We start from the raw sequence: 24,769 nt of genomic DNA on the forward strand, positions 1-24,769 counted from the left end.
CCTTCTTTGTTGTATCCCTGCAAGCCCCGACAGCATTCCTGTATTCCTCCCAAGTGGCCAAATCCCTCTTCCATGTAGACTTTCTTCTTCCATTTGAGGTTTTCAGTGAGCTCCTTGCTCATCCATGCAGGTCTCCTACCACTTTTGCCTGATTTTCTTTTTCTTCTTTCTTTCGCTTTCCTCTCAGAGGTGCACTGATATTGAAAGAAGTGGTGCTTGAATGTCAGCCAACTCTTGGGTCCCTTTTCCTTTCAATTCTATAACTTGGGGACATCCTTGAGTAGGTCCTTGAAGGGGTCAAAGTGAAGATGTCTTTTTTTCAACTAATAAGCATTAATATCAGCATCTGCATTATAGCTGTCTATTTTAAGATGGCATCAACTCTAAATTTGGCCTGTTTGTATACTGGGAACTACATGAAAAACTTTATAGGCTGTGTCCTTAGTGAAATTCAGGGTGTTGATCTGGATCAAGTTATGTGAGTTTCATCTTTGCAGACTTGGTTAGGACATACAGCGTGCAATAGCGGTGCCTTTGCTGCAACTCCCCCTTTCAGCAGCGGGCTCCTGTGTAGCAGTGCAGCAGTGTGAGTTTTGACACGGAACAGGAGATAGTCACAGAGTGGTGATCAACAGCACCTGTACTAAATATGGGTAACTTCTGGCATGAATGATGCTTCTTCTGATGAATTCTGGCATGTAAAGCAATATGTTTCTAGCAAGTCTTGCACAAAACATCAATGCTTAAAAGAAAAAAATATTACATGCTGACAGATGGGATATTCTTGCAGACCTCAGACAAACCAAAATCTCAAGAGTTTTGTTCAGCACACGCAGAAGGAAAGCAGAGTGTTTCATATCATGTTTTCACTAAAGGAAATATGTATATCTTTGGGGATGGAGCAGCTGCCAGTGAAATAGGCAAGCTGCCACTTTTTGTGGGCTTCTAACAGGATTTGTAACCCTCAGCTATTGGCTGTGGCAATGTGAATGGGGAAACAGCATGAACACTTCAGCTAGAGTCTGAAATTCCTTCTTGTGCCTGGGTTATAGCCACCTCACGCTATTTGTCTGTGGACACTGCTTCAGAAATGTAGTGGTGGTCTTTTTGGCTCTTGTCGTTTGTGTGAATTAAAGTCTTAATTTATATTACAAATCATAAGGAAGATTTGGAAGTAGAACGTTACTTGCCAGCAAACATGTACGTAGCAGATCAGGATATTCTCTAATTTGGGATGAGAAATAACTCAATGATTTACCATGTTGGTAAAAACTAAGTGACAAACATTACCTCCAGTGAATTACACTGAGATTTTATTTTATTTTGCAAAGAGGCAGGCTCTGATGTTAAAAGGAGCCCTTATGTGTTTTTATTTGCCTTTACAAGACAGGGAATAATCTCTCACCCACTTATTTGTATGTGCTGGAAATAAGAAGAGGCTGTTAGAAAAGTGTAGCTGTACTACTACTGAAGGCCAGGGGTGGGAAAGGGAAAAGAGATGGTCAGGAAGAAGAGGTCTGTTTGGGGAGCCAGTCCTGTGATGGGCAGCTCCTGTATGCCAGGCCTGTGATTGACCTCTCCAGCTCAGAGCAGGACAGCAAACCCTACTGCTCTGCAGTACCTGAGGCTGACTTGCTGCTGTGAGCCAGAGGAACAGGTGCCATTTTTTTCCCTGTGAGTGTGTGAGGGAATACTGAAAGCAGTCTTCCCAGCACAAACCAAGGCGCTGACTGTCACCCATCATGTCCTTTTTGAACTGTTCCATGTTTCCCTAACAGCTGTGTTTTGTGCTGAAACTCTGAAAACCACTGCAGAATCAGAGGAAAGGCCTTGTGTTTGCACAATGCAAATGCTTCCCAATGTTATTTATAGTTATGGAATGATACTGATGTGAAGAATAATGGGCAAAACCATTTTTATATGTAAAGTTATTACTCTGTTCTATAAAATGTCAGGTAGATGGAAATACAGTCAGTATATAAGAGCCCAAATAAGGCTGTTCTTATCTAGACAGCTTCTCTAGAGTGAAGCTTATTGAATATGTAACTGTAGTTAAGTTTGAAGTGGATGTGTGGATTGTTATTTTAATGCAGTAATAGAGATAATAGAGATTGTGTTAAAGACATTATTGCAAAGGAAACAACAGAGAAAACACCATATTCCATAAGGTAGAAATCATACACACAAAAAAAGTTTAAACAAATATGTACCCCAAATTGTAAGGGCTGGTTGGTTCTGTCTGTAAATGCTAGAACTTTGTTCAAAGACTGGCCTCTGGTAAGTAAATACTGAGTAACAGGAGCAGATACTGCTACTGTCAACTGAGCAATAATACGCCCAAATAATATTTAACTACCCACAGCCTTGCTAAAAGCACTGTGGGATTGACTGGGGAGTAATGTTAGTCAGCACAAGAGCCTCGCGAGGAACTGATGTGAGGTTTATGTAATTCCACAATGAGTGGGAAAAGCTTTTGACTCCTGGAATCTTCTTCCAGGATCTGTTGTCTGTTTTTAAGGAAAACTGTACGTATTCCTACAAAATCACTACAGGATTTATAAGAAAATACTGCTATTCTTTAAACAGGCTGAGAGCTGTCTCCCAGGGTTGCCAGAATACCTTTGCACTTAGGATACTTGTGGCTTTTTTCATTTCCTTAGCTCTAATGATAACAACAGTAATAGAATTCATTGTTTGTCAAAAAATAACATTTTTTAAAAAACTTCCTCACCTCTCTCTCATCCAAAAGAGCTTTGCTATGCACTGTACTTCTCATGATTCTGTGTTTGTTGTTGGTTTCTCACTTCAGAAAGAAATATGAGGCATTCTTGTGAAGGATTAAGGGATATGTATCTGCTTAAGCATCTCTCCATTATATGCTCTGATGGCAATGCTATATGACAGATAAGATCTTTATGCAAATTAGGTCTTATTATCTATTACACTAAGATTGAATTTCACACTGGGAGAGTTCTGTATACTCTGAAGATGAAGCTCATCTCAGTGCTGAACTGAAGCTGCAGTTGGAGAGTAAATACTTGTGGTTTGGGCTCAAAATTACATGGATTGGCTCAGCAGGAAGCTCTGTGTCAATGTGAGCTCAAGAAATGTGAGCAGTTCTGATGAAGTTTCTGAAGGACTGGGCTATTTGTGCTTGGGAAGCTCAGAAAGTTGAAAACCTGCTGGTTTTACCTCTTGGTGGTGGTGAGGCTGTCTTCAAGTCAAAGATTAAGTCAAAGATATACATGCAATGCCTGACCACTGGTTTGTATCGTTGGATGTCCTCGAATGTCCAGTGAGAGATGGATAAGTGCTGTAGAAGTGCTTGCGGGTGGGAAGAACCAAAGAGCGGGTGGGACAGTATTTTTAGGAAACTATTTAATTACTCTTCTTCATATGCAGGCTTTGCTGAGTATCTTGGAAGAGTGAAAAAAAATTTTTTTTAAGGATAGGTAGAAATGGGAGCAAGTAGATCTGTCTTCACGTCACATCTTAGACCAAGCTTGACCAATCTTTTGCATTTTAAAAGCATTCAAAATTACTTTATTTGAATGTACTGCTTTAGTTACATCCCTGATGGTTTTTCAGGGCCATCTTTTGATCTTCAGAAGTGTTTGTTTTTTGGTTTTTTTTGGTCAGACCTTCCTCAGGTTGCTGAGATGACCATATTTTTTGCATAAAATCGGTGATTGGACAGTACTTAGTGTAGTTGTGTTACTGTTTGAAAAGCATCACAACCTCAAGCCCATGCAGCACTTTTGGGTAACTGTTTTGAAGCAGAGATGGCTGTGGGGGTGAAAGAGGAGGGCTGAAGTACAGAACATGCTTGTACACCTCCTAAATACACAGTAAGTACTTCTATTTGATGTTTGTTTCATAACTCTCTCTTCAACCAAACTTTAATACATTTTTTTCCAATTAAAAAAAAACCCAAAAAACAGACTGATGGTCATAAAGTGTTTGTAGTGCAGTGTATAGTATGGAATATAGTACTTCATCTCAGCTGGACCACCTCTGGACACATCAGCTTCCCAGGATTTCTGGACAAATTTGCACCAGTGGAGGTGACAGCTTTGCATGGCCATCCGGAACGTGGCTTGTCTTTCACATTGCTGTTGCCACTGCTGAAACACACACCACCCACCCTCTCACTGTGCTCATAGCCACTGTTTGGTCTCCACTAACATTCAGCAAGTGTCAGTGAATGTCAGTGGGTGCCATTTTTTCCACATGGAGGGATTCAGTTACACCCCTTTGCTTCATATACACTTCTGTGTCAGATGCCGTTCTCTCAGACTGCCCCTCTGCTGCTATCTGTTACAACAAAAACATGTAACAGAATGTTGGCAGGAAGGTTCAGCCGTACAACCAACATCCATCTCTGATGTTGTGGGCCAGCATGTTAAAATAGGAGACGTTACTTTCAGAGTAGCCCTCATAGATTTCTGCAAGAGCTGCTGTTGTCAATGGCTAAAAAAAAGTCTCTTCTGTACAGTTGAATAGATGCTTTCATCTGTAGTGTACTTACTCCTGTATATTTGTTTTATTCTGGTTTTGGTTTGGTTTGCTTTTTTTTGTGGGGTTTTTTGTGTTTGGTTGGTTTTTTGGTGTTTTTTGTTTGTTTGTTTGCTTTGTTTTGTTTTGTTTTTTGTTTTTAATCAGAGAGAAGATTATGTTAAAGTTGAGTGGCGGACCTGTGGGGAGAAAGAGCAGCTTTTAACCTAAAAATAGCAAGCTTCTATGGACCAGTGACTGATCTAATTTAGAAATTGTATACAACACTGTGCTTTGGGCCAAGTTTAGAAATCATAGAATCACAAGGTTGGAAAGGACCTACAAGATCATCTAGTCTAACCGTCCTCCTATCACCATTACTACCACTAGGCTACTATACCACATCTTGTAGCACATCATCCAGATGCCAACCTTTAGTTGTTGGTATGTTATCTTCAGAACGCCTGATGTGCTTCACTGATTAAACATGAGGACTCAGATGTAATTATATGATGTTTAGTTTACCCAAGCTAAGCAAGAGAAAAGCATTACAAGAAGGGCCCCTTACATCACCTAAAATCTGTCAGTATTTTTTCAGATAAGGCCCTGCTGCCACCAAGTTTTTTGTCAAATAGGTATTTGCACAAAGCCTAAGTCTGTACAATTACTTTAGATAAAATCAAAATAAAAAGACACTTGCATTTAGCGCGTATTTTCGTGGTGAAAATCAAATTGCTTTCTGCTATTCCCACCCACACTTGTCTTGCTTCTGATTATTATTGCTGCCGTTGCTATTTCATACTGCAGAAAAGCAAGTTTAGCTTCAGTTCCCATTTGTTCAGTGTGGTTTGCCAGAGCTCTCTGGAGCATTCAGCTGGGAAATCAGATGCTTGTGCTGTTGCAACTGAGGACTGATTTTGTCGCAGTGGTGCCAAATTCCACATAACCATCTTAAGAAATGAAATAGGAGAGCAAGCACAACAAAATACTTCTAGGAATTGTGATAACTCTTCATGACCAGCAGAGACTACAAACAAATTCGATAGAGGTGAGCCCAAAGGAAAAGAAATTATTATGCTATTTTGTTTCCTTATTTGTTTGTTTTTATTTACATGTTTACATGTAATTTAACAATTGTCCATGAAGGAAAATTCTCTTCCCAATAAGAAAGCTGGTGGCTTGTTGAGTCTGTGCGCATTGCACAAAGTACTGAACCAAAATGAACACACTGTGGAAGTTTCAGTTCAAGGGGCCAGATTCTTAGGAGACATCTAAAGTACCAGTGGGAGAAGTTAATAGGAGCATTCTTCAATGCATATGGGTTTTTGCTACATACATGTGTAACAGCGTGTGTGCTATCACTTGGTGTGCAATACCTATGTGCTTCCAAGCAGGGGCCTTCCTGTAAAAGAATAATAAAACAGAGTTTTCTCTGTGAAATGGAAGACCATTTTATGAGTACTCTTTTAGTACTTTCTATATTTCAGTCCCATTTCATACACTCCAGGACACTGCTGACATGAACTATTTTGCTATGAAACTTAGTATGTGTGGTGTTCTCTTGACTTGATTGCCCTGTACAAATAGAAATCTAAGTGAAAATAACTCTTGGCAGCAGTGGGCTCAACTGGAGTCCCATTAAGGTCAGAGCAATAATACCTTCAAAGTTATATGAAAGTGATGTGGCACTTTATATAACGGTGCTTCTTCAGAACTTACTGTATGGAGCTGCTGTAGTCCTGCCTTGTGTGAAGCCCTCAGAGCTGCTGTGCTCTGGGGAAGGAGGAGCACAACGGATTGGAGGGGAGGGGGTGCTCCACTTTGAATGAGGCAGAGGTTACAGGTTCTGTAGGAATGGCAGTTTCCTGCTGCACAGCTTCTGCACTGTTCCTTTTTTGCCTTTTGATATCACTTGTGAAAGATGATAGGAATATTGCTGTAGACTTTGATTTTATGCAACCAGTTCTAAACTTTTTCAAATCCAATTTTATGCAGGCCAGAAGAGAGAAAAATGCTTTTATTAATGAAGTGGCACTCTCTTTGTTCCGGTTTCCCTGGCTGTGCTTATTACCTTGGCTGTTATGTGTGCTTGGCTCTCTCAACTCATTCTTCTCTAATGTGCTGGTGATTCAGGACAACCACATGGTATCTAAATCCCTATTTTAGAGGGCTTTCTCCTCTTGGCTGAGCAACCCTAGTAACTGAAGTCAAGGAAGCTCTATTGTGCATTGAGGAATGTGGTGGGAAGCTACCATACCCTTCCTAGTACACTCAGTGTTGGCACAAAGGTGCTGCGGGAGCAAAGGCTGACTTATTTAAAGGATCTCTCCAGCTTCTTCCCACAAACCGAAACACTGAATTGCGAGTGTCCTACCTGCTCTGCTGGCTGACAACTGCAATTTGTCTTTCCTTTCGCCCAAGCCAAGTCACAGAGCTTACATAAGTATCTTTCTGTCCCATTCCACGTTAAACTCATTTTAAATTTCAATCCCAATGATGTGAGAGAATGCCTAATCAATCAGAAGGCGTGTACCAAGTATCTTAGTTGCCATATCACCCACTCTTGTTCTGGAATGTTGTATGCAAGTCATAGTTGCTCATTCCAAATCAAGTGCCAAATAAATAAATAAAGATCTAGTCTGAGACCTGTTCATAAAAGTACTAGAACACCGTGATGACTTTCACAGCCTCCTTTGGCCAGACAGAAACACTTTCAGTTCTGCATCTTCATCAGTAGGTGGTGCTGGCTAGCCGCACATTTGTTAGTGCTCTGGAAGGTGTCTGCACCTTAATCTTATGAACAAACATGGGTGAGAAGGTCAAAAGTACGACGTGATCTCAATCTAGCCTCAGAACGTAAACTCAGTTTTGTCCATAAAATGATGATCTGTATTGCCTTATGCAAAGGTTGTTGGGCTTCTGAATGGCTGCCAGGATTGCTCAGACTTCTCATGAGCAGAAGTTTTTGCTTTTCTGATTGGGGTGTAGCAGAAATCAAATATGAGGCCAGTAAGCATGGGCTTAAGCTTTGCAGTGAGGGCTGCAGTTCAGGATTTAGTGAATTACACATGGGAGCACCACACTCTGTGGTACTTTTTGAGGGGATGTAGCAGTAACTGCAATTACTGCTCTGAATGCTTCATCAGTCTGCTACACGCTGCAGCTGAGATTAAGACTTGGTTAGCAAGGATGAGTTTCAGCTCACCCAGCTGGAAACACTTGCTGTGCAGATGTACGTCAGCTATGTGCCCTGGCTCTATAATCAGCATTGAGAACTCATACTTAGATCAGATGGACCTTGCTGACATGAGGGCCTTCTCTGGGCACAAGGGAAGCCTGCAGCAACTAATTCGGGTAGAGAGCTCTGTGCTGGCAGTTCTGACATTTGCTTGGATTAATTCTGTCCTACTTTTGAGAACCTCAAGAAGCTAAGCTCTGATCGGTCATAGAGCTTTTTTAGGTAGGCATGATGTCATTGTCTTTAAGAGCATGTATCAATCCGAGGGAGCTGGGGGATGGGATATGGGTTGGCCACTTGTTCTCCCCCATCAAGATGGCAGTACTGAAATAGGAGCCTTTTCTACTTCATCATCTCAGATATGGGTACCTTTTATCTATGATAGAGATGCACTGCCAGACATGTCTCACAAGAAGGAATTTTTCCCAAGCCCTAAAACAGAAGTAAATACCTTCATTCCTTGGTGGAGAAAGCTGGAGATGAAAGGTTGGAGGACCCTACCCCCATTAGAAAGCATCAAGGTGAGCACTGTACAGGACCCCCATGAAACACTTTGAGAACTCTGTTTTCAAATCGTATATGGATTTTTGGAGTCTCGCCTCTGCTTTTAGGAGTTCTAATGATTTGTTCATAAGAGATACATATTTCCTGACAAATAGATGTTAAGAATAACCTAGACTGTAGACAGAAATGGCATTTGGTATACAAAATTAGATAAGCTTGCATACAAATATGGAAAACTAAGCCCACAGGAAAGGGATAGATGTCTATACACAGAAGGACGTGTGAGGACAGAAAAGTACTCACAGTGATTTTCCACCTTTGCAATCAATCTTAAAGTAGAGCAGAGAGGAAGTTTATAAGCATGATCCTCACCCCAGCAAATGTAACAGGTGATTCTTCCTCAGCTTCCAACTGAAGTTCTTTTTAATTGGCAGGTATGTCCTTGAGTTTCTGGAGGATTAAGAAGCATTTTAATACAGCAATCTGAAATGAGAAGATGAAGAAGAACACTTTTAGTGGAAAATTGTTCGTGTGATTTATTTTTCTTTTTGACATAATTTACTATTAGAAGTGAATGACTAATAACCTTGATCTACCTTTCCATAAATCTATAAATAAATGTTGATCTTTGCAGGAGCTTGTGTCCAGCACTGCCAACATTACCATAACATGGAGCTTCACACAGGAAGGTATTTCATTTGTTGAAGTGTCTGTTTTGAGGACTGGTAACTGGTAAACGGTAAAAGGAGCTAAGAAAGGGGGACTGCCTAAAGAAATCTTTCATGCATGGGCATACAGTAGACATGCAACAAACAGTAGCTCATTGTGGTTTTTTCTTATTGAAATAGAGGTGTGGAAGCCTACAGAAGTTGCATGCACTTCTTAGCTGATTGGAATATCCTAGGTTCTTTTGCATAATGCACATTTGCTTCTTTCATTTTTCTCTATTTAAACTTTGAAAATTGTATAGTAGCAGTAATGGCAGGTGAAACAATTGCTAAACTAACTGAGGCGTGCTTATTGCAGACTTGTACTGAAGAATGTACAAATTAAACTTAGTAGAACATTGTATTATATTAATGACTAATTATAACTACATAGGAAACCCAGCATCATGATCCAATACTAAGTTCTGTTGCTTGATCTGGTTTATTTTTTAATCCATTTGGGAGGATCTCAGATTAAAGTGTTTAGAGAAGCGTGCACAGTTCATAACTTTTTCAACTCACTGTTAATGGTAGGTATTTGTTGATGACTGTAACCATAGTAGCACCTTCCTATGCATAAAGGAACTTTATGCTCATGGGATTTATCCTCTAGCTTTTTAATGCAGAGTGATTAAATGGAATAGTTTCAGTGTAAAAATTCTAGGCTGTTAAAGAGAAAACTCTTCACTGACTCATCTTCTCCAGAAACAGGGGTATGTGCTTGACCTTGTGGAGTTGAAGAATGTTTGTAAAAATCAATTAAACTACCCTATTCCTGTCACCAAAGAATCAGGGTTAAGCATAGCAGTCTTCATTTATGAGCGCACAAACAGCCTTTTTTCCAGCTTTCATTATGGCTGCTTCTCCATTACATGTTTTGAGCATAGCGTGCAGTACATATCTGCTGTGTGCAATGCGGTGGGCATATTAGGATTAGTTATCTGTAGACAGGGACTGTAGTACCTGCAGACTATAGGGAAATGAAAAATAAGTAACTGTGGCTTGGCGTTTGTTTGGAGGACAATGTTATATTTGATCTCTTCGCACTGACTCAGTCAGAAGCAGTGCCGAGGGCAGAGCACAGCTGTTGGTAGAACCCCCCAGCAGCCGGGCCCTGCTGAGTGCCCCTCTTGTGCCTTGCAGAGCGTCCCGGAGCCGCGCACCGCCCACCGCCCAGGGCTGACACTCGGCCGGGCCACGGCGAGCCGCAAAGCTGCTGTCCACGTGGACCGGAGCTGAAATCCCTCGTCCGGCGGCCACCAGAGCCTCCCCCGCCAAGCCCCGAGACATGGCAACAAACGGAACGAAAGTGGCCGACGGACAGATCTCCACGGAGGTCGACGCTTCCATCACCAATGACAAGCCTAAAACTTTGGTAGTAAAAGTGCAGAAGAAGAAGACGGATCTTCCGGACCGAGATACCTGGAAAGGAAAATTTGACTTTCTTATGTCCTGTGTAGGTTATGCCATTGGTTTAGGGAATGTGTGGCGATTTCCATACCTCTGTGGCAAGAATGGAGGAGGTATGCTTGCTCTTTATTTCTAACAACTTTTGATATATCTGCACGTTAGTATTCGCTACAAAAATTATTAGAAATCTGTTTCAATAGAGGGTTTTTTTTTTTTTTTCCATCTGTTTATGTGTGGTTTTAGGGTTGGTATTTTTTGCTTTGCTTTTAACTAGATCATGAGGGTTGGAAGCATCTCAGAGCAGGGCGCTCTGCTTTGAAGTCTGCTGTGCCCTCGAGTTTATTCTAATGTCTCATTGGCAAGTGCTTATAAAAGACCATAAGGTATTAGAGAAGAATTGAAGCACGTTCGCCTCCAACCCTTCAGAACCCTCTTTTGGATTGAGTGTTTGAGAGGATTGCATAAGGCTTGTAACTCTTACTCAGAGCTTATCATCAAAGGCTGGCTTCAGCTGGAAAGCAGCCAAAGCAGCCAGTTGTGGTTAAAGCCTTTCTACCATATGCGTGCTGCTCTTATAGATGAAGACAACAAAATGCATGGTCCTTTGTATTTTGGTTTTTACTTGAATAGAAAGTATTTATGTGATGGGGAGAGACATTTCCCCCCTTAGCAAAACCTGTTGAGATGCTGGTTCAGAACTGTGCATGTGCTTCTCACTAGCTGTTTTAGCAAGCTACACCTCAGAGGAAAAAATGTGTGTTTCTTTCCAGATATAATAGGGATGGAAAAACTAGAAACAGTAGTGGCTTTCTGCACTGTAATAGGCTTTTTCATATTTCTGTTTAGGTGCATTCCTGATTCCCTATTTCCTAACTCTAATTTTTGCTGGAGTGCCGCTGTTTCTTTTGGAGTGTTCCCTTGGTCAGTACACATCTATAGGAGGCCTTGGAGTGTGGAAGCTTGCTCCAATGTTCAAAGGTACAGTATAAATTTGTATTTCTTTCTGTTTTTCCGTGTTGCAGACGTTACACAAAGTGGCAGGGCATGGACATTTCTTCATCTTCATTTCGACTGAGACTGTCATATTTTACAGCAGTTCCTAATTTTATGAGGTGTAACTGGCAATTTTGAAACAAACTAGGGTATTATTCATTTCCCTTCAAAAAGAGGGCATCAACAGACTAATCTTGTGAAATGTAAAGACTCATTTTTGTTAAGAACATACAAAGATGGTTCAAAATCTAGCAACCTGTCTGAGCAGGTAACGAACTTGGTTCCTCAGATCACAGCATTTTGATAAACCATGTTTCTATTATTCCAGGTCAGGAACGTTGGTATCTCCTTTTGTTTTGTACTGAAATGCAAAGGCCAGGCGCTTCAAAGTTAGCAATTCCAATCTGAACTGCATGAAGGAAAGGTCACTCCATGCTTAGATTTTAAGCTAGTTTGGGTTTCTTAGTGCTAGAACCTTAAGATTTTAGTCTAGATTCTGTACAGACCCACAAGCCTCCCATGCTGTGCTTTCCATCCTCTAATCCTAAACCATTTGATAATTAAGAGCTCCTGAGTTGACTTGTGGACCAGCAAAGGCGCAAGTTATAGACTAAGTTATGAAACACTTCATGCAGTAGTACTGAAAATTAGCACAGGCTGGGATAAAAGGCTTTGTAGGGTGGATTCTGTGCTAGGGAATTTTTTGTTGGGAAAACACAGGTAGATGAAAACATTTCTCACAGATTAGTATTGTAACTATGCTTGAGTTACCCTTGTTGGTAGGGAGTACAATGCAAAGTATAGACTTTGCTTTGCTTTGTGCTTATTATTTTGAATACTTCTTCCTGTTTAGTGTCGTGCAGCAAGTGTCATCAGCCTGAACTTTTTAAAATGCCCCTTAAGAAGTCTCCATGTGGAGCAGAAGACAACTTTCTGATCACAGACCGCCTGACTTGTTTCTTTAGCCTGAGCTAACAGAATAGCATTATAGTAACCATGAAGTACTTTAAACAGTAGACTAAAGGGCTAGCTGGTCTTTTAACTCCTCTGCAATTTGTGTGCATCTGCCAGAAGTTGCTGTGGTACTGCTGTTTCAGAGAATGAATTGAGTTAGCTCTCTTCCCTACAAGTAAGAAACTCCAGTAAAATCTCAGCAGCAGCAGATGTGACTGCTTACTGCAACACCCAGAGACCTGGGCACTGTAACTGAACTAATTAGATTAGCCATCTCTCAGATTAGCCATCTTTTTTAGAGGTACTTCTAGAATTTGAACTTACTGAATCTGGTAAATGGTATTTGCATCATTTGTCCTACTGAATTGCAGCACTTGAGCTGACACTTTTACAACCATTACAGAAAGTTATCTTCTTTTGTTTCTTCTTTTGCAGGTGTGGGACTAGCTGCTGCAGTCCTTTCCTTTTGGCTAAACATTTACTACATTGTGATTATTTCATGGGCCATTTATTACCTGTATAATTCCTTTACAACTGTAAGTATGGGGTTGAGGTGGAGGGATTTTGTTCAAGAAAAAGCAAAGTGGCGTAGCTAGCTGATTAAACTTTCTCACTGTGAAGGTGAGAGATTACACAAAATACATAAAAATCTGTAGGATAAGAATTTTTTTATTCAAGACATATTCTTTAAAAATTCAATTTTTTTTCCTTCATGAGAAATGCAGAATAGAAAACTGAATGTCAATGGAGAAACACAATAAAAGCTTGTTTTGGAGGCCTAGGCTTCCCTTTCTTACTGATTTGTTTGAATTTTCTGATCCTAATCTTCAGAGCCACAGGTCTTTCATCTGTGCCCTTTTAGTTTCACTTTATTACCTGTCTGCCATTCAATCACAAGCATGCCTGCTTTTTTCTCTACCAGGCAGATGCAGAGAATCTGTGCTCAGGCTTGTGACTGCTAGTCCTGGCAATGCTAACAAGAGTGCTAGTATCACCTTGTCTTTCAACAAAGAGGCAACCAGTCATTCCTCTGAGAAAAATTCTAGTGTGTAAAAGGTTGGGTTTTTGTGTTTGTTTTTTCTTCTGTTGTTTTTTGTTTTTTTTTTCTTTTTTTTTTTTGTTTTGTTTTGTTTTATGTGAGAATGTTTTCCAAGCTCGGCCATCACAAGATATATTGTTTTTATATCAGATTCACTCTATTACATAACACGTGTAAATAGGCTTTGTCTATTAGAATTTCAGGAAGTTAACAATGTAATGGAAATTTTGTTTTCTACACATGTCCATTTTTCTAATTGGTCGAACCAGATAATTGAACTCTGATAAGTAATCATGATGTTTTTATTACATGTAGTGCAATGAGAGGTAACTGGACCTCCAGGAGATCCCTTATGATGCCCTTGTTTCTTGTAGCATGCTCAGTGTGCTCTAACATACTGAGAGACATAGTCAACTCCAAAGCATTTGAGCAGCTATAGTAAAGAAAGGAGGAAATATTTTCACATCTGATTCATGCAGTTGATATAAAGGTAAATAACATACGTGGCAGGCATGCACCACAGGGAGATCAGTGCATTGCAGGTCAAAACGTATTAGTTCTCCATTCGTTTTACAAAAATGAGACACTTGGAGTAATGCTTACTTAAAAATTGCTTGACTGTTTAGGATTTTCTCTCCTTCTCTTTTGTAAATAGACTCTTCCTTGGAAGCACTGTGAGAACCCATGGAACACTGACCGCTGCTTCTCCAATTATACCTTAGCAAACACCACCAACATGACAAGCGCTGTGGTTGAATTCTGGGAGTAAGCTGAGAATGTTTCTCTATGCCATTTCTGTGCATATGCAAGGATTAGCTTGTTATGTTTCATATACCATCTTGTGGACTGATTGTCAAATACACCGTTCTGCTTGCTTTTTCTAGACGCAACATGCACCAAATGACTGATGGATTGGAAAAACCAGGGCAGATCCGATGGCCGCTAGCAATTACTCTGGCAATTGCCTGGATTCTGGTTTATTTTTGTATCTGGAAGGGGGTGGGCTGGACTGGAAAGGTAAGATTAAAAAAAATGCTGTAGATATATTTTGATAAAAAATGCCTGTTTTACTCAAATATTTTGAAAATTTATGAGGTAAGACATGCTGGGACAGTTTTCTGGGACGGTTCTGTTAAGCATTGCATTTCTGTCCTATTTGAATTGATAGAGCTCTCTCTCTTTTTTTTTTTTTTTTGAAAGGGCTTGTTTTTCCACAGCTTGCTCCGCCCATCTTGGTTAGGGTGTTCATTTACAGACTTCCTGGCTTTGCTAGGAAGAAAAATCCCTAAATATACGTCTGCTTGCTCCTGAAGGGAATATTCTAGCTAGTTTGGATCGTGGTAGAGTGAGGATGCAGTGTTTTGGCTTCAGTAACAAATATACATTTATTAAACAACTCTTGATGGACTTAGATATGTAACTGTTTAAACTGTATGCCTGAGCTTTTCCCTCCTGATGCTGAATGAGAGCCAGACATGGTTCTGGCCACTGGTATGCTTTCATGCTATACTTCTTGGGGTCTGATTGGTTTCTAAGTACAAAACAGAATTAAAGGAAGTTTACTGTGGGAGACCTTTCTCCAGGAATGAAAGGGTAACAGAATTCGAGTGTTGGACACTGAAGGGCAGTTATGAAGATGAAATGAGAATGTTAAAAATGTTAAAGTAGCTGTTTGAGAAGAGAAATAGAATGATGATATTCTACAAGTAGAGTAGTAGTACTGCAGCCATGAGTCTTGTGGTTTGGGGAACTCCCTTGTTGAACTCAAGGAGGAGAAGCGCTAGATGATCTTTGTGGTCTTTTCCAACTTTAATGATTCTACAATTCATTCTGTGATTGATAAATGCTTCAATTTTACCTGCTGCTACAGTATTTTTGGAGCAAATGCCTGAACAAACACAAATGCTTCTTTTTTCACACTTACAATGTCTTTTTTTCTTCAAATCAGGTGGTGTATTTCTCTGCTACTTATCCCTATGTTATGCTGCTTATCTTGTTCTTCCGTGGTGTTACACTGCCTGGAGCAAAGGAAGGAATTTTGTTCTATATAACTCCCAACTTCAGTAAGCTTTCAGACTCTGAGGTAAATATCTAGTCTTTGTAAACGAAAGTTTCACTGCTATCTCTTCACCTTTCAGACATACAATCTGCTCCTCAGGTGCAGAAACAAATTTAAAAAATAATTATTTCTTGCCATCAGGTTTGGCTGGATGCTGCCACACAGATTTTCTTCTCCTATGGTCTGGGTCTTGGTTCGCTGATTGCCCTTGGAAGTTACAACCCTTTCCACAATAATGTTTACAGGTAAGCAGATGACTGCATGTATTACAGTGGTACTTTTTTCTCTCAACTGGAGTTGCATTCTGTCGTTCTGGATTTTATATCTCTGAATTAATGTATAATCTCTGAAATAAATATTAAATGTTCTACCTATGTAGGAATGAGATGTAGAACTGCATTTACACTAATCAGAGAGACATGACTTGTCCAGGGGGAAACGGAACCCATGCTATGAAATCTAAAATCATGAAATTTATCCACAGAGCCTTTCCAAAGGAAAAAAAATGGTAATACACTGAGCATTAGTATTGCTTTACTTACTGCTTAAAACACCTTATCTTTATTTCAGGGACTCCATCATAGTGTGCTGCATAAACTCATGCACAAGCATGTTTGCAGGCTTTGTCATCTTCTCCATTGTTGGATTCATGGCTAATGTCACAAAGAGGCCCATTGCAGATGTTGCAGCATCAGGTATATAATATATTTTTCTCTAAGTTCTTCAGAGACATCAGTTATTTTTTGTTTGTATATTGCATCCCAACTGCTTCACATATTTGTTTAAAATCTCTCCTTCAATGCATTCTTCTGCTCCCTGTCATTTCAGTAGCACTTAATGCTCTCCCTCTTGCAACCAGTATTTCAAACCTCTTGAGGCAGCACCAGCAGAATCATTTCATATTTACCAGGCCGCCTGCCTTCAGTGCTTGCAAAGCTTCAGCATTGGAGAGTGGTCAGCCAGAAATGCATACTGTGTTGATGCAATGAATACTAATGAATATGTTTACAGGGACTGCATTTATAAGAGGTGGCAGCACAGTTGGCTGTTTGAGTGCTTGACTCTGACATCAGATTAAGAGCCTCTTGCTACTGAAATTCTTAAAAACAACCCGAAAGGAGGAATTATGGTCATTATATTTTAGGACCATATATTCTCAAATTCAGTTAGGTTTTTAAAATCCTTCTACTGTTTCTTGAGGTCCAAACCCTTTGAGGCAGATCAGTCTCTCACTGGTTAAACTACAGCTATGAGCCAATTTTATGGGACCTTTTATTAGAAAAGTAATTTTATGTAGGACAGTGCAATAGATCCATAGATAGATTCTGTATACTTTGCAGTTCTTTGCCTTTCTTCCAGATGAAGAAGCTTACAGAAGCAGAGCAGATGGTTACCTTAACCCAGCTGGTGTACCAAATACTCATTTAGCACTTTTGGCCACAGGGAGGGTTTTGATACCAGAAAGCTTGATCTGAAGTCTGGTGGACAAAATGTGTATTACTGTACTAGCAAACAAATATTGCTGATGAAATATTCTCTTAGAAAATCAGAGAATTTAAGCACCAAAAATAGTCTTCATAAAAAAAAAAAAATCAGCAAAAAATGTTACGGCATACATTGTTGTTACTGCTCTCAACTGAAAGAGGGGAAATTTATGTGAGTTATTAGGAAATAATTTTTTATCCAGAGTGTGGTGAGGCACTGGCACAGGCTGCCTGGAGAGTTTGTGGATGCCCCATCTCTGGAGGCACTCAAGACCAGATTGGATGGATCCTTGGGCAGCCTGATCTAATGGGTGGCAACCCTGCCCATAGCATGGGGGTTAGCATCGGATGATATTTAGGTTCCCTTCCAACCAAAGCTATTCCATGATTCTATGAAAAAAAAATGTCTGGGACATCGATAGTGTGTAAAACAATCTGGTTTTGACACACTTGTAATTAAATAAAAACTACATCTGCAAATAAAATATATCAAGCCAAATCATATTAAGCTTCTAAATTTATTGTAAAATACCTAAAGTAATAGAGTTAAGAAAGATGTATATGATCTCTGGTGACCACTAATCACAAAGGACACTTGGAAATTTGACTTTTTACTTATGCTTCTGTTTTTTCTAGCAAGGTGAGAAACTGATGCTTTGTTTTAGCACCATAAGACAGGTTATTCTGCAGTATTTTTTTATAGTTTAGCACCATAAGACAGGTTATTCTGCCGTATTTTTTTTATAGTTTTACAAAACAATGGTTTTTAAAGACTGGAGCTGCATTTTGGTGGACTGTGTAAACAGTAAAATTAAGGATGTAGTCATCTTAAGTTTACTGTGCTGCTACTTAGAACGCATATTTCAGTCATATCTGCTATTGCTTATAAATAATTGTTTCAAAATCTGCATTGTGTTTGCTCTGACAATTCAAGTGTCTAATGCAGGTCCTTGCTTCACTGGCTTGAGAACTAGATATGTCCAACCAATTAACACAGCCAGACTAATTTTTAATAAAAACTGAAAAATCAGATATCCACCTGAGGTAAAGCACACTAATTTTGTTTCTGTGATTATTTAGTTTCTACAAGTTTCACTCTTATCCTGACATTAGCTGGCTTCCAGCTATACTGTGGCAACAAAAAGAAGTTCCTTCTTCTGTAATAAGAAGTTATGTTCTTCTTCCAGTACTTGGCCCCTATCAACAGTTATTAGGAATGTGAATGAAAATGTTTGCCCAATTACAACTATAAAGCACATTAAAATGTGTTTTATAAAAGAATTCATGGTACAACAGCAAATGGGAATACTATAAATGCTGGAAAGTGTGTTCTCCATTTCTGAGCTTTGTTTCTCCATTGAAATACTTGATGCAGAGCAGAAGAGTAAAGCCATCGGTAATTACTTCAGAGGAAGAGAAAGCCGGTCCTTAACTGAAGATATATTCCTACTCAAGGATACTATTCCCTGTTTACTATACAAAGGTGTCTCCTGGGAGTGACTTCTGAACTTCATCTAGTGTTTTCTTTGATTGGTTTGGGTTTTTTGGGTTTGGAGGGTTTTTGTTTGTTTGTTTGTTTTTTGTTTTTGTTCGTTGTTGGTGGTGGGTTTTTTTTTTTTTTTTGTTGGTTGTACTTTTAATGCAAGACATGTAGTGACTGCACAGTGGACACCATTTAAACTGAAATCCCTGGACAGATGCTGCATCCATGACTAAGTCATTCAGATAAACCCAACAGGTGTTGATAATCCCAGAACCCAATCAACCGCATTGACATTTTCTATCCTTTTTCTCCCACCAGGTCCTGGACTGGCATTTCTAGCTTATCCAGAAGCAGTGACACAGTTACCAATTTCTCCTTTGTGGGCAATACTGTTCTTCTCCATGTTGCTAATGCTCGGAATTGACAGTCAGGTAACGTTGGTGTAAAAATTATTAACAGTAAAGATGAATTTTCTGCAACCAATATGGTACAATGTTGGCTTTGCTCTGTGCTTTCCACATTGCCGGCTGTTATTGGTGCACTGCTTCTGATATAATCAGATAAACAGTAGCAGATACCAAGGAGGGAATGAATTGGAGGAGTCTTTCATTTTTCATGAACTGTTGGAATTTTATGCCAAATATGCAGACAATTTATTCTGCAGACAAAGAACCTTCATGTGGAATGTCAACCATTCAATCACAATACTTTTGAGTTGTTAATGAACTTGGGAAATGTTGGGATATTTTTGTACAATATTTAAATAGCACAAATATTTCTGAGAGGTGACTTCATGCCCTACAACTTGTAAGAACGGTAAATATCGGTTAAATTCTGATTGCACGGTTGGAAATTAATAAAACATGTTTATTTTGAGTATAGAGAAAAAAATACTTGGAGGACCACATCCTCAGTAAAAATATTACCATTACGTTGACATTTCTGGAGCTGCAGAAAGTATCTGATTTTATAACATTTTAGAATCAATCTTCTGTCTCTTGCCTTCACTCTGAAGCACGAATCTGATCAGACTTTTTGAGCCTATTGGCTTTCATATATGTAAGTAAATAATGGAAGAAGTCTAGGTTTCTAGTGGATCTGTGGACCAAAGCCTTCAACTGCAGGCTTCCGTCATAAGAAAGAGCACTTCATCTTGTTAAGCACGTGCTATAGGTCATACTTTTGAATGTTGAATGTTTTTCAAGCTGGAAATCTTTTTGCATAGATCTTTTTAGACAGAAACAAGGATATTCAGAAGCACTGCTTCCTCTGAAGTCAAATGAATTTTCCTTTATCATTTAATGGATGCAGCCTTAGGGTAATGATGAGTGTTATTAAAAACTCCTCCCCTAAACCCAATCCTGATGTTGCAGTGCATCACATTGTATTTTATTTCTAAATTTACTTGCAGTTCTGCACTGTTGAAGGATTCATAACAGCTTTGGTGGATGAATTTCCGAAGTTATTGCGCAACCGGAGGGAAATCTTCATTGCTGTTGTGTGTATTGTTTCCTATCTGATAGGGCTGTCCAACATTACTCAGGTACGTTCAGTAGAAGAATGTGTTCTTATTTCTGCTGTACCATATCTGCTTTATTTCCCTCTTCCACCATCCCCACCTAGAAACATTACAAAGGCTTCAGGAAGAAGACATTAGCTTGTAGGTGTACAGTCTCTGTATGCCCTCGATGCAGTGACAAGAAAATACGCATGTCCACAATCCCTCTTACAGATATTCTCCATTGCTTCCTGTGATCTAGTAGATTGCAGACAGATTGAGGGAAGTGACTGAATTACTGAACAAAAAGGAGTAAAATGAAAACAAACCAGTTAATTGAATTCTAGCTTTAATCTAATTCTTGTCAGTATTGACCTCATGCGTTAGAAGACTTTAAGCTGTTAACATTAATTAATTTACATCGTAACCTATGCTCTACTCTTGGTTTTTATCTTGCATTTTAATCCATCTTGAGATTGGAGTCCTTAATACTTATTCTAACACTCCCTTCTTATGTGTTTTAGGGTGGAATCTATGTGTTTAAGCTTTTTGACTACTACTCTGCCAGTGGGATGAGTCTCTTGTTCCTTGTATTCTTTGAGTGCATCTCCATATCTTGGTGCTATGGTAAACAAGTTTTTTGTTTGTTGTTTGTTTGTTTTCTACATTTGAGGCTGGAATTGAAGCTGGCCTTGCTTTCTGTACGTGTAACTCCACTGAGGACTCCAAGGTGGCTGGTGTGAGGTACTTCTGCCTCTTTAAAACACCCTCTGTATCAGCCTCAAAGTGATTAGATGCTAGGTGTTTCAGGAACACTAGGTGACGTTTCTTCATCTCTATTTTTTCTTTTTTTTGTTTCCCTCTCTCAGTGTAATGACTTGGGTCTCTTGTACCTTGTAACATTTCTTTTCCAGAAGTGATTCTAGGAGCTTGGAGCGAGAGGTGGACTCCTTGGTCGATTCTGTCTTGCATAGTTGCTCTAAAATGTTCAGAAGTCTGGGCTGACAAGCTCTGTGTTTAAAGATGAAGAAATATATATAATATTCTTTCCTCAGTATTTGTATGTTAATTTTGACGTTAATTATGTGTTGGCTAGTTTAAGGACCATGATCACTAAGAAACGTTAGGTTGTATTACAAAATTGATTCAGAGCTAGATAACTGGAGTCTTTCACCTGTCTTTAAATGGCCTAGAGGAGGAAACAGCTTTTATAAACAGCCTATAAATCCTACAAATGTGAATGGAAAATGCACTAGCTAAGAAGTAATAAAGAAATCTAATAGGAAGTTATAAATAATGCAGGAGATGTACCTTTTGGAAGATGATGGAGTGTTGGCAGATAGCAGCAGCAACGGAAGGGCTAGGCTACTCTTTGATTTCATATGCAGTTCTGCATGTATGTTGTGTGCATATACCCCACGAAGTGAAATCTGTGCTGCTGGCTAAGGGTGGTATGGATTATTATTTTTTAAAATTTATTTTGTAAAATATCATTCTAAATATGTCTTTCTTCTAAGACCAATTTATAGCATCTACGCTTCAGATGTATGGACTTCCTCTGTCTTTGCGGGGGAACAGTTTAGCTGGTAGTAGATTAATTAATTGTGGCGTTGAAAAATGAGGGGAAAAAAATGACTTTTGGTTCTTATGAGTTTGCACATTTATTTCCCATTCCAGTAGGTGAAGTGCTACATTGATTGAGGTCTGTATAGAGCTTCCAAATATACTACTTCATTTGTGATAATCTCTCTCAAAAGCATTGAGCTTTCAATTGAATCAGTTACATGATATTTTTCTATATTGTTTCTTATTTTTATATTTAGGTGTTAATAGATTTTATGACAACATCCAAGAGATGGTGGGATACAGACCCTGCATCTGGTGGAAACTCTGCTGGTCATTTTTTACTCCAATCATCGTGGCAGTAAGAAACTTTTATTATATGGTTTAATAGTGATAAACAGAGTGGACTCTGTACTACACTATTGTCATTTCCATACTCATAGTTTCATGCTAGACCTGACCTGATCCTTTACTTAAGGGTGTGAGCAATTCCATTGAAGGCAATAGGCAAACCTTGTCTTTAGAAGAAGCCTGTGCACTAAGAAAATAAATGCTGAACAATTTCAAGATTTATATTAGTTCTCTGGAAATGCTTATTAGTCAAAAGCACAGTTCATTGGCACAGAAGTAAGAAACAAATTTTGACCATTTCTTCTATTCTTAAGTAAAATTTGCCAATCTTTGTAAATTCTCCGTATACACAAAAAAGCCATATATTGTAAACTGAATTCCTTCCGAAGGGCTATTCAGGTAATGGATTACATTTATAAGCTGATGTTCTTCCTTCATGGGATTCTGTGGAATATATTACCCAATTTATAAGGCATTTCTACTGTTTTTTTTCTGTCAAACCTTGCAAGGTTTTAAATAGTGTTTTAAATTCTGTAAGAGATATTGTTTATACACACCAATCTGTAGCCACTTACTGATCCATAGGTTCTATTCTCATTTTCTAACTTTGTTTGGAGGATGCAAACAATACCAAGGCCAGATACTAGAGAGCCAGGCTTTAAGAAACCTTTTTAATACAGAAGTACATTGCTGACTAGTGTGATGGAGCGGTATTGAAACAATAAGAAACTTAGTAGAAACCAGAAACTTAATAGTTGCAGAATTGCAATTCAGATATTTACAGATTTGCAAACTTGAGAATAAGCAAGCAGGGATTCAGTCAGTTGCACCATGCTGACATTTGCCTGTTTTCTGCAATGTCTATCTGGAAGACTGATCTGCAGGCTACAATCTAGTGCCTGCTGCCCTATACCCCGGGAACTAAGGAGCCCTTTTCTCTGTGCCTGGATGTAGAAACAAGTCAATCCAGAAAAACTTTTGAACATAAAACACTCATCCAAATCTTCTCTCTCCCTCCCACCTCCCCGCTCTATTTTGCAGGGAGTATTTATCTTCAGTGCTGTCCAAATGACTCCTCTCACAATGGGAAGCTATGTTTTCCCCAAATGGGGCCAAGGTGTTGGCTGGTTCATGGCTTTGTCTTCTATGGTGCTGATACCAGGCTATATGGCATATATGTTTCTTACCCTGAAAGGCTCCTTGAAACAGGTAGGTATCTCTTTTTCCTGTCTGCATGATTGAATCTTGTAAAAACCTGTGCACACTGACAAAAGATTGCTGAGCAGTTATTTTCTAGTTATATCCTTTCTGTGGACTCACTAACTGAGCCAGTTATTTTGCATCAAGATGAAAAGCATAATAGCATGTACCAAATAGACAAGATGGTGTCTATATGGTCTGTTGTTCAACGCTTTTTCCCACATTAAGCATGGTGCTTATTTCCAGGCTTTGACAATTCCAGGCATTTTGCACCTCAGCTCTTTATACCTATGAAAAAAGTAGCAGTTTGCAAAGTAAATTTGTCCTTATTAATGCAAGACACGCTGTCATCTATCAAGGCAGGTGATGCTGAAAGGAATTGGAGTCAAACTCTCAGAAGTGAACCAATGCAGCTCTTGATTTCTCTGAGTCTGCTCACAGTGAATGTGTTGAGCATCTCCCTACAATGAGGTTAAATATCTGAGCTTCTGTTCTACATTTTGCCTGTTGAAAGTTATAATGGCTGCCTGATTGCATTGCATCTGAGAAAAAGTACAAGTAAAATCGCAGATGTATCTCATGATTATGCTGCATCTTCTGTTAGTCCTCAATTAAATGTTTTCTATTAGAAGTTACTTTAGTGAAGAACATTAGAAGCCACCTTCTTCTCATTGTGTTTTGCTCTTAGCCTCTCCCTGAGTCCTTATTCCATCTGTTAAAAAGGAGATGACACTTCCCATGTGACAGAGGCTTCTAATGGCTTAAATCCATTTTAAGATCCTCAGGGAAATGCTGCTGACAGTGTGAAATGCTAATAGGGTTACTGACCAGTACACTGCTTAATTGTCAATTGTCCTCCTTAATTTTTCGAAGTGTGTGCATCCTTAGTTTTCTCTCTCCAGGCAATAGTCTCATTCTGTGTATAAGAGACACTTCAGCAGTTAAAACACACAACTCTGTCCTCCATGACTATGTGTCAAAATGATTTTGTCAGAATTTCTGGAATATTCTAAAATCAGCTGACAGAGCCATCCTTGCAAAGAGACAGATGATCGTAAACAGAATTGATGGGTAATGGCTCATGAGTTGCTCAGACCTGTATCCAAATATTTCTCTCCAGAAAATTTTACAAGACTTAGCAATGCTTCAGAGGTTTCTGTAAAATATTTTCTGTTATTACTGACATATGCTTTTTCTTACTCCTACGTATTCAGTATCTTTATCTTGGTCTTATGGAAATGTTTATGTGCAAATGGGGAATTGTTTCCTTTATACCAATAATTCCATCTTGCCAGGATTGTAAAAGACCACAGTAAAAGTTCCTCAGTTCAGTCTTCCTGTAGATTAAGGTTCTATTTTTGAAAGCATTTGAATGATTTTCAAATTCTGAAAGCATTGACAAATGTTTTCACCAACAGAGTGAGGCAGGTGATTGTCCTCTTCTATTCTGTCCTTGTGAGACCCCATCTGGAGTACTGCATCCGTGCCTGGAGCCCTCAACATAAAAAGGATTCAGAGGTGTTGGAGCAGGTCCAGAGGAAGGCCATGAAGATGATCAGAGGGCTATGAAGAAGGGTTGAGGGAGCTGGGCTTGTTCAGCCTGGAGGAGAGAAGGCTCCAGGGAGACCTCAATGTGGCCTTCCAGTACCTGAAGGGAACTCAGGAAGGGGAATGAATTTTTACACAGTCTGGTAGTGATAGGACAAGGGGGAATGGCTATAAACTGAAAGAGGGGAAATTTAGGTTAGATGATAGGAAGAAATTCTTTACTCAGAGGGTGGTGAGGCACTGG

At 39.3% G+C, this 24,769-nt stretch overlaps 1 protein-coding gene and 1 long non-coding RNA gene across 10 annotated transcripts in view; one reads left to right on the forward strand and one right to left on the reverse strand.

Annotated features, from left to right (window-relative positions):
- Nucleotides 1–24,769, forward strand: part of SLC6A1 (solute carrier family 6 member 1) — a 59,093-nt gene that overhangs the window by 30,710 nt on the left and 3,614 nt on the right. For 2 of the 6 annotated variants that reach the window (XM_414303.7, XM_015293474.4), the window contains exons 2-14: nucleotides 10,087–10,466; nucleotides 11,200–11,331; nucleotides 12,736–12,836; nucleotides 13,995–14,104; nucleotides 14,224–14,356; nucleotides 15,288–15,422; nucleotides 15,540–15,643; nucleotides 15,969–16,093; nucleotides 18,684–18,796; nucleotides 19,777–19,908; nucleotides 20,388–20,490; nucleotides 21,687–21,787; nucleotides 22,819–22,986. In XM_414303.7, coding sequence (XP_414303.1) covers nucleotides 10,232–10,466; nucleotides 11,200–11,331; nucleotides 12,736–12,836; nucleotides 13,995–14,104; nucleotides 14,224–14,356; nucleotides 15,288–15,422; nucleotides 15,540–15,643; nucleotides 15,969–16,093; nucleotides 18,684–18,796; nucleotides 19,777–19,908; nucleotides 20,388–20,490; nucleotides 21,687–21,787; nucleotides 22,819–22,986 — 1,692 coding nt within the window. In that variant the 5' untranslated portion in view covers nucleotides 10,087–10,231. Of the gene's footprint in view, nucleotides 1–5,319; nucleotides 8,254–8,670; nucleotides 8,762–8,870; nucleotides 8,926–10,086; nucleotides 10,467–11,199; nucleotides 11,332–12,735; nucleotides 12,837–13,994; nucleotides 14,105–14,223; nucleotides 14,357–15,287; nucleotides 15,423–15,539; nucleotides 15,644–15,968; nucleotides 16,094–18,683; nucleotides 18,797–19,776; nucleotides 19,909–20,387; nucleotides 20,491–21,686; nucleotides 21,788–22,818; nucleotides 22,987–24,769 lie in introns of those variants that run through there. The other 4 variants (XM_046900109.1, XM_046900110.1, XM_046900111.1 and 1 more) reach the window with 4 other exon arrangements.
- LOC107054455 overlaps nucleotides 1–24,769 on the reverse strand; it is a 143,416-nt gene that overhangs the window by 26,830 nt on the left and 91,817 nt on the right. For 3 of the 4 annotated variants that reach the window (XR_005839385.2, XR_005839388.2, XR_005839384.2), the window contains exon 3: nucleotides 8,609–8,719. This is a non-coding gene — a long non-coding RNA (uncharacterized LOC107054455). Of the gene's footprint in view, nucleotides 1–8,539; nucleotides 8,720–24,769 lie in introns of all 4 variants that reach the window. The other variant, XR_005839387.2, reaches the window with a different exon arrangement.

The sequence above is a fragment of the Gallus gallus genome, chromosome 12 (genome assembly GCF_016699485.2).
Source record: "Gallus gallus isolate bGalGal1 chromosome 12, bGalGal1.mat.broiler.GRCg7b, whole genome shotgun sequence".
Taxonomy (NCBI): domain Eukaryota; kingdom Metazoa; phylum Chordata; class Aves; order Galliformes; family Phasianidae; genus Gallus; species Gallus gallus.